Below are 9,581 nucleotides of genomic sequence, written 5' to 3'. Positions count from 1 at the left end.
AAAATCTTCCATGTTTTCGAAAGGTTTTTTTCTCCCGCAAGGTGTTGCCAAATCGCTACAGTTAGATACAAATGACCACAACTTTCCGCTACGTTAAAAAAAACGGACCACTTTCGGAATGATATGAAAGATGTGAATTAGAAGTAATGACGGCGGTCATTATTTTTTCGCAGCAGTCATTATGAAGAATTATTATATAGCAACGACAGTACCAGCGTTCTGATTGGCTAATAGGGTAGTCATGCCAGCCACGTATTGCCCTCCTCGCCGGTCTAATACGGATCCGTGTTGCCCTCTGACGTCATCTTCAAAATGAGCGATATTGATAGACATCAACAGCCATGAAGAAATTCAGAAGCACCGAAAATGTGTTATTAAAAGTGATGATGAAGACTAGAAACTATAGTTTGAATCACTTGTGTTGTTACTTTACTGTTTTGGAACATTCTGAAGAACCGTATAAATAACAAGATGTATCGCCATCATCTCAGTCGATATGGTACTTTTTTCAAATCATCCTTAACATTTTCAAAACCGTAAGTGCATTTTTCGAATTAATTCGAAGAACCACCGAGTAAAATAAATAGAACAATAATTAGCATTCCCTTGAGTCCACCAAACCATTATCTAATGTTGTTTAAGTAAATAAAGCCCAAGATGACCACGTACAGTATGTAGTGTGGCATGTTGCTTCTTACGAAACCCCTCCCATTCTCGTGAATGAGATCCCTGCTAATGTTTTTATGGAAGTAAGGTAAGATTCTGTAAAGCCAAATGGTGAAAATATGACTGAAAACATTCTTGTCATACTGTTACTGGATTTGTCTTCATGCTGGACTGGCACATCCACTCTGGCATAGTGGCCTATGAGGTTTTACGCAATTTTGTTTAGCCTTTCAGCCAATCGAATAAATCCTCACCAATTACATGTAAACAATTAAGGTTTGAATGAGTAAGTAATTTAGCAAACATTCCAAAAATACCATGTCACTGAAACTAATGGAACATGTGGTTGGTAACTTGACACATAACTAGTTTAATACATTTGCATGTCACAACTCACACAATGAAGATACCTAGGTTGTTTTTTTTTTTTGGGGGGGGGGGGCGGGGGGTAAGAATAAACAGCAGTTGATTGTACATAACCGTTTGCATGAATGTGCTTAGGCATTTGCCAAATGTTCAAAAGAATGAAAAATTGTTATGATGTGCCCAAGTGATGTACCAAAGCGACTGAGAAAAACTGCCATAACTGGCTTTCAAATGACTTTCAAATTTCATCATATTAAAGTAAAACCCTCAATTATGACAATAATAACAATAATAATACCAAAAACAATGATATTTATAAAGTACGCCTCAAACAAATGCAAACCTAATCCTATCCTATCCTCTTTCTTTCCCATTTCTACCGAGTTGTGTTCTTTTTCAGATTTGAATATTTAAAATCTGTTTTGAATCTGCTTACATTTTCATGACAATCATAGCAAGCATAAAAAGATCTTAACAGTTTGACATTGACAGTTTCCCAGGAAGGTGGCGATATGAGGATGCATCGGGAAGGAGTCTACTATATGACCCCAAACAGGTATGCCAGGTCATCCTAGCCTGTTTTGTGCTACACTACATCTGTGGAAGCCATGGCATAGAGCTAGCAGAAGACGAAATGCGCATGGACCAAGATGACCACCCTCCCATCCCCGCTGGCTGGAACATGCACATCTGTGCGCTGAGAAGAAGACAGGAGCTGAAGAATAAATGCACACATGTTCACATTTTCTTCCGGATGTTTTATTTAGGCACGTTTGTTCAAAGAACCCTCAATAGCGGACAGAGTTCGGCAACAACCTCACTAACAGACTCATTCAAGTCCCTTTGTGTCTGAAGGACAGCCTCGGATAATTACCTACCATGATGGGTGGAAGAGGAAGCTGGTGAAGGCCGGCGACACCCTGATGCAAGACGGGCCGAAGAAGAATGGCCGGCGAGGCCCTGATGCTGGTGCAGCAGGTGCTGCTACCGCAGATGCGGCTTCTGGTGCTGCTCGTGCCGCAGGTGCGGCCGCTGGTGCTTCGGAGACGTTTCTACTACCATGTGTTAAGTTAAAATGAACTGCGTGTTGGTTTACAGAGAAATCAGAGTAACGGACCGCCACACGTAGCAATTGGTTTGATACAGTTGAGTTCACTGGTTTTAGGATTGGACAAGATTCAGCCGGAATGAAGAGTTCACAATAGCTCTGTCACCCACGGCTGGAGAAGGCGTTCTGAATTTTACATGTGATCACAATTGGTTTATAAGTCCAATCTTCACTGGTACTTTCTGGGCCCCACACGTATACGCCTCTCTGTGACTTGCATGTTTCAGTCGTAATTTCTGGCCTGACAATTAAGTTTCTGTGAATCTTCACTCCCTTCCTACAGATAGTCTCCCTATCTCATCTGTCTCCTGCCCAGGGTGCCCTATGACCTTGGAATTTATGTCACTGGTCATCCTAAACTTGAAAGCATATGCTTTGAATGTTATCTTAGGCCCCTCTGTCTGAAACCTGTTTTCCAACTGCCTTTACTGGTTAAATGGGCATACATTGTTAATAGAAATAAAATGTTAATAAATTCATACCTAAACTGAATTTATCTTACACATGTCACATACTTTGCTTTTGCCATTACGCCACCAGACAGGCTTTCGAACAATGTTTTGGCCCGCATCTGCTCTTCCATCAGCAGAACGTCGATTTCGGCCTCACTATAATTCTTCTTTTTACGTGTTTCTTTCTTGCTTGCCTTTGTCACAGAGAGATTGTGCATTGAGAATGCACTCAATTTATATGCTAATTAGATTAAGTAGGGGCGTTTTTAGGGCGGAGATTCAGTTGCGCACAATTCCACGATAATTTGTGATTTATAACTGAAGGATTGGCGTACACATGTTTTTTTGTGTGTAGGTTTATTTTCTCTGAATCACACGATCGTTTCAGAAAAGTTCTTAGATCAAATGAAAGATGGCTTCTACGCAGCATTTTATAAATGAGGCCCATGGACTGATTCAAACAACCCTGGATTGGAAGAGGTCTTTGAAATGGGAGCTAGAATACCGTCAGAGGAACGAGGTCCACATAATAAGGTCAAACACAACAGTGTCCTACTTTACACAGACCAAGACTGAGCTATGTGCTAATGTACATCCAGATCTCAAAACAGAACAGTTGAGAGAAAAGCACTGAATTTGAATGTACTGTGCGAGGGCAAGCTAGCTAACATTATAGCGATACAGCTAGCAATGTAGCTATGTATGTGATACCTTAACATGGAAGATGGAGCTATAATAATTGACAATTTCTAAAGATGTTATGAAAAATTAAAGAATAAAAATCAATAGTTTCTGACCCATATAAAAATAAGACAGATCAGCTTTATTCTAGTCACACAACCCACCATTTTCACTAAGGCATTTCCAGAGCTGAACAGAAGGCCGATGCCCTTATAGTGCAACCTGCTGTTTTGGTGCCTAGAAATTTGCAACTCATACAAGAGGAATAACAGTGCCAAGTCACATGATCCATATATGACATGGTTGCAGTGCACTTGGGGGGGGGCATTTTCATTGAAAGGCGTTTTGTATTTGTAAAGCATTGCATGCACATTTGCAAGTTGTGGGGCATATAGAGATCACATTCCGTTAACAAATTGTGGGTTATTTGTTACACAATCAGTTTGTGACATTTATGGCAACTTTTAAACCATTTGCCCCAGTTGTGGGATGCAAAAAGTCAGTCATTTTCTGACTTCACAATAATAATATATCAGTCAAGGTTATTTGAAACAATCTGTATGCTTGTTTGGTTAACAAAAAGGTGAAAATTGAGAATTTTTGTTGAACACTCAAGTAAATGCACCAGAACCATTTCAAGCCTCCAGCTTTGGATAAATCAGGTGCAAATCTCCTCTTCAAAGAAACTGACAAGGCAATGACCAGCTGCTTAAACAATTGTATTTATTTCCACAAAGTTGTACATTGAAGGATACTACCACATCCTGGTGACCACATTGTCCCTGGTATAAAAGGGAAAAAAGGCACATATTCTGACAACTGAAGTCTCCTCTCAATGGTCTGGAGACATTTATTAAAAGGGACATAGCCAGCATGTCTTGTGGGACTAACGGGAGTGTTCTCCACTGGACTAATGAGTAACATGTTTATTGGGGTCGTTCTTGCGCTCAGGGTTCATAAACGGGTAATTCTGAGAGAACACCTGGGTCCAAGATTTGGTCTTTGGTTGGTCAGGATCAGAGGGATTAAGGAACTTGACAAAAATGGGTTGGAAGGGTTCATTGTAGTAGGGAATCTGCTCTTGCAGACTCTGCTGTGGTGGAGGTGCTGTTGAGGCAGATTTTTTATCAGGGCAGCTGGTAGTTGGCAGTTCTGACGGAATGGCCGTGGATGAAGTCACTTCTGTAGTTGGAGCTTCAGTAGTTTGGGAGGGATCCTTCACTGGCATGAAAGGGTTAGAGTATCCTGGGTACATTAAATAAGACTGCATCAACTGTTGCTGCTGCTGATTTTGTGGAGGAAGTTTAGAGGCGGTGGATGAAGTTGCTTCTGTAGTTTGGGAGGGATCCTTCACTGGCATGAAAGGGTTAGAGTATCCTTGGTGCATTAAGTAAGACTGCATCAACTGTTGCTGCTGCATCAACTGTTGCTGCTGCTGATTTTGTGGAGGAAGCTTAGAGGCAGTGGATGAAGTTGCTTCTGCAGTAGTTGGAGCTTTAGTAGTTTGGGAGGGATCCTTCACTGGCATGAAAGGGTTATAGTATCCTGGGTGCATGAAGTAAGACTGCACCAACTGTTGTTGCTGCATCAACTGTTGCTGCTGCTGCTGATTTTGTGGAGGAAGCTTAGAGGCAGTGGATGAAGTTGCTTCTGTAGTAGTTAGAGCTGCAGTAGTTGGAGCTTCAGTAGTTTGGGAGGGGTCCTTCACTGGTATGAAAGGGTTAGAGTACCCTGGGTGCATGAAGTAAGACTGCATCAACTGTTGCTGCTGCTGATTATGTGGAGGAAGCTTAGAGGCAGTGGATAAAGTTGCTTCTGTATTAGTTGGAGCTTCAGTAGTTCGTGAGGGAGCCTTCACTGGCATGAAAGGGTTAGAGTATCCTGGGTGCATGAAGTAAGACTGCATCAACTGTTGCTGCTGCATCAACTGTTGCTGCTGCTGATTTTGTGGAGGAAGCTTAGAGGCAGTGGATGAAGTTGCTTCTGTAGTAGTTGGAGCTACAGTAGTTGGAGCTTCAGTAGTTTGATAGGGATCCTTCACTGGCATGAAAGGATTAGAGTATCCTGGGTGCATGAAGTAAGACTGCTTCAAATGTTGCTGCTGCATCAACTGTTGCTGCTGCTGATTTTGTGGAGGAAGCTTAGAAGCATTGGATGAAGTTGCTTCTGTAGTTTGGGAGGGATTCCTCACTGGCATGAAGGGGTTAGAGTATCCTGGCTGCATGAAGTAAGACTGCATCAACTGTTGCTGCTGCTGATTATGTGTTGGAAGCTTAGAGGCAGTGGATGAAGTTGCTTCTGTAGTAGTTGGAGCTTCAGTAGTTCGGGAGGGATTCTTCACTGGCATGAAAGGGTTAGAGTATCCTGTGTACATGAAGTAGGGGTTATTCAACTGCTGATGCTGCTGCATCAACTGTTGTTGCTGCTGCTGATTTTGTGGAGGAAGCTTAGAGGCAGTGGATGAAGTTGCTTCTGTTGGAGCAGGAGTAGGCTGAAGTGGTGGATCCATAGGAGATTGTGAGGCTTGGGTTGACATACGGCAACAAAGGGTTACTGGATTGCTTTGCCATAACATCTGGAGCAAATGGTTGCCACCCTGGAGGGAAAATAAATAAATACCAATAAGAAAATGCAGTCATGCCCAGTTTTTAAACAACTCCACACTGTCCTACATGAGCTGGAATGCTAAAGATTTACTTCAGGGTCTTTTTTTGCACCATCTCCAGGACCAATTCTGGTTTGGAAGCCATGTACACCCAGTAGGCATGTACATGCACACTACAGGCTGTGTGTAAGGTAAGTACGTAAATATAGGCTACTGCAATCAATTTACAAAATGGTATGATTAAAAAAAAAAGTAGGAGAACAGAGGACAACATTAACAGGACAACAGGAAAAAAAAAAGTTTACACCATGCACTCAACAGTAAACACATCCTGGTTTAGGTAGGTCCTAGCAAGCAAAAGAACTTATAATGGAATACAACTCGTGTCACAGGTCCAGAATGGGGAAATAGCCAAGCAGCCAGCAGTTAAGTTAATGAATGTGGCTTATTCCAAGACAACACCCACCTCATGCATGCAAAATACGGTGTTAAAGGCTAGCCTAGCACCAAACCCTCCTGCTTCTTTCCAAACATTAGCATCTCCGCTGAGTCACCTCAGTACAGGCTATAGCATGAATTATTGTCAAGTTTGCCTTTTTATTTTATTTTGGCTGTCCCATATCAAATGCTATAAAAGACACCGCCCAATTTTGTTTACTGCTACATTCTCAAGTTAATGGACATTGTTTACTTCACTTATGGTCACAGAACGTAAAGAGAGATTAACAGAAAATAAAACAATGTCTAAAAGTGACTCAGGACATTTTAGAGTAGCCAAACCAAATTAATCACCTTCAATTGACTAAAGAAAACTCCTATATAGCCTGTAAGACGATGTTTAGGTTTTTTGTTTTCATTTCAAGTGGCTTGCATGTTGTGGGGGTTTGGTCATTTATTTAAGAGTTACATTTTATATTTACATTTTAGCATGTTCATATTATATTTCATGATTCAATATTTAGGGCACCCCAATGGTCAGCAGCAGATCCAACAAATTGCCTACATGGAAACAAAAAATAAATACAAAAATTCCATAGCTGATAAAAGGAAATGCCTTCTGGGTGCCATGAGCGCATTTACTCCTACGCCATTTGTACTTGTCACTTTCTAGTCTATCGATGACAAAGCCTACCTGATTTATAACATCACAACCATCATAGGGGATGAGAAACAGAAGGCCCAGTTCAGTCCTGTACACAGAGTAACCACAGTCCTGCGGCAGCTGGTTTAGCGAAAGGGGTTTTCCTCCTGCTGAATAAAAAGATAAAAAGGACACCAAGTATTGAGGTTCATGCCAATAGTTTACAATGACCCAACCCCACAAACAAGAAAGGAACAGAAAAAGTTAGAGTCTGCTGAATCTGGTAAGCCTTTGTAAACATAGCACAAAAAGTAAGGAAATATGTGTTTGGTAGATTATTTCTTTGTTGTAACAATGCTTATTGGCAATGAGTCTCATACCGTTGGAAAGCCTGTTTATTTCCCTTTTAAATGGTGCCACATTTGTAAGGAACATGCATTTGGGGGATGAGCAGCAGAGCGGAGTATGTGGGTTGCGCCCATGACAAATTTGTTCTCCCACACGCTACTGAGGCTCCTGTTTGATAAATTAATAAATTGTTAAATTGCCAATATGTCTTGTTTCTTCAAACTTCAATCATCCAATCCACCAAACCAGAGTCAATGGCAGAATAAGCTGTTTGGCATTGGCAGAGAAGATTTGGCAAATGTTTCATGGGCTCAACCTACATACTCAGGTCTGCTGCTCATCCCCCAAATGCATGTTCCTTACAAATGTGGCACCATTTAAAAGGGAAATAAAGGGGCTTTCCAACGGTATAAGATTTATTGCCAAGAAGAATTGTTACAACAAAGAAATAATCTACCAAACTCCTTACTTTTTGTGCTATGTTTATTAGTGTAGCTAGTTAGTAGCCGATAACAGCAAGGCCCCGGTGAGTTGCTGAAAATATGTCCCCAGAACGAGCAGTCGGCTGAAGCCCAATATTTAAGAACCCAATAGAAGTAATTTACCTCTGTCTAGCTGAAGAGAAGATGATCCTGGGCCTTGTGCCGAGAACGTCATGAGGTCCTTAGTACATAACACAGTTGGTCGCATACTAGCCCAGGCTGTCTTAGAACTGGAGTCATCAATGACATCTTGTCCACCCACCAACCCACCAGCGTCGGCTTGATTGTTAAAGCCATCGTCTGCAGTGTCCTCGCTAATGTGTCGATTTCCTTCACTTTTCACAGGGCCAAAATCAGGAATATCTCCTCTGCCGAACATAATTGTCCCCACTCTAACATCATCTGTTTTTTCCTCTCCGTGTCTCTTTTGTCTTCGCACGATTTCGAGGCTTACACAGCATATTTGGCTGAAACAAAGAAAGCCAAGACACAAAAGTAAAACATCCCTGTTTGGTTTAAGCCTCATTTTGGAAATTTCGTTCATAAACAGGGAGCTGCACCAACGCGTGTCTCGCGACTCTTTTAGTTGGGTATACAAACTAAATAGATTTTAGATTTAATTTTAGATTTTAGATAATACATATAATTTTTGTGATCTAATTGAATTGTTTTGTTTTGTTTCTGTTTTCTGTTTTCTATTTGTTTTGATATTTAATTTTATTGTGATTTAATTGTACAGCACTTTGGTCAGCGTGAGCTGTTTTTAAATGTGCTTTATAAATACATTTGACTTGACAAAGCCTGTTGTTCCCAATTAACACAAATTGATGCCAGACCAACGATATCGCTTAACTCCTTCTCAGTTTATCAGACAACGCAGCTGGTTTTACTTACTTAAATACTCACAAATTTGATTGACTTAACAGCTGAACATAGTTGTAGTAATTTTCCCATAAAGGACGAACTGAGTGCCGATCTAAATTGTCCGAAAGTCTCGTAGAGGACATGTGTCTTTTTCTTTTTCTTTTTCTTTTTTCTTTTACTCTAATTATCAAGACTTATATCGCCCATTTAATCTATCTGTTTGATGTAGTTGACCCTTTTTGGTAGACCTAGCCGAGCAAATAAAAAATCTGCCTATAAATTCCGTTAACTGCACGTGCGGAGAGTATGTAGTCCAATAAGGGATCATGTATGCGGTCATTATCCAAAAATGATATCCTGACTGGAGGATCAGTCTGGTTTTGTACTGAAGGGATTTATTTTACGATAATGACTGCCGGACTATACAGTAGGCCTACCCCCCTTATTATACGGTTACTTGCCAAAACTATAGAAGACATTCCTCCAAAATACCTGTTTTTAATGATTTTGTTACAGTTTCGTGAATTCCCGTTGCCAATGACAGCGGTCATTCATTTTTCGCACAGTGAATACAAAGAAATGTGAACTTTGTGGTGGCCCATTCAAATCAACGGAACTCTTTTGAACATTCTGAAGAGCCGTATAATATGACTACATAAAACTAACCATACCTATGCACTTCATAAAGGTAATGGCTCTAGGATAAACACAACTAGATAGGTATAACATGCTGCTAAATACCCATAGCAGGGCACCATTGTATCTTTCCTTTCTGAACATTCCTTCTACATTTACATTTACATTTACATTTACATTTAGTCATTTAGCAGACGCTTTTGTCCAAAGCGACGTGTCTCTGGATACCTAGCTAGCTGGCTGCGTAGACCATTTCCAGAGGGGTTAATGCTCTACTCCAGGGGTCTTCAAC

The 9,581-nt window shown here is 40.9% G+C and overlaps 1 protein-coding gene across 1 annotated transcript; it reads right to left on the bottom strand.

Moving 5' to 3' along the window:
• Nucleotides 1-4,400: 4,400 nt before the first annotated feature.
• On the bottom strand, nt 4,401-8,452 carry LOC105911865. The gene is made up of 4 exons (XM_031558535.1): nt 7,913-8,452; nt 7,011-7,126; nt 5,517-5,869; nt 4,401-4,467 (listed from the first exon to the last, which is right to left on the bottom strand). Exons 1-4 carry the CDS (start codon nt 8,331-8,333, stop codon nt 4,401-4,403), a joined length of 957 nt encoding a protein of 318 aa, XP_031414395.1. The 5' UTR covers nt 8,334-8,452.
• Nucleotides 8,453-9,581: the final 1,129 nt, after the last annotated feature.

Source organism: Clupea harengus, chromosome 21, assembly GCF_900700415.2.
Source record: "Clupea harengus chromosome 21, Ch_v2.0.2, whole genome shotgun sequence".
NCBI classification, from domain to species: Eukaryota; Metazoa; Chordata; class Actinopteri; order Clupeiformes; family Clupeidae; genus Clupea; species Clupea harengus.
The sequence above is the reverse complement of the archived record's forward strand: the minus strand, read 5'-3'. Positions and strand labels throughout refer to the sequence as shown.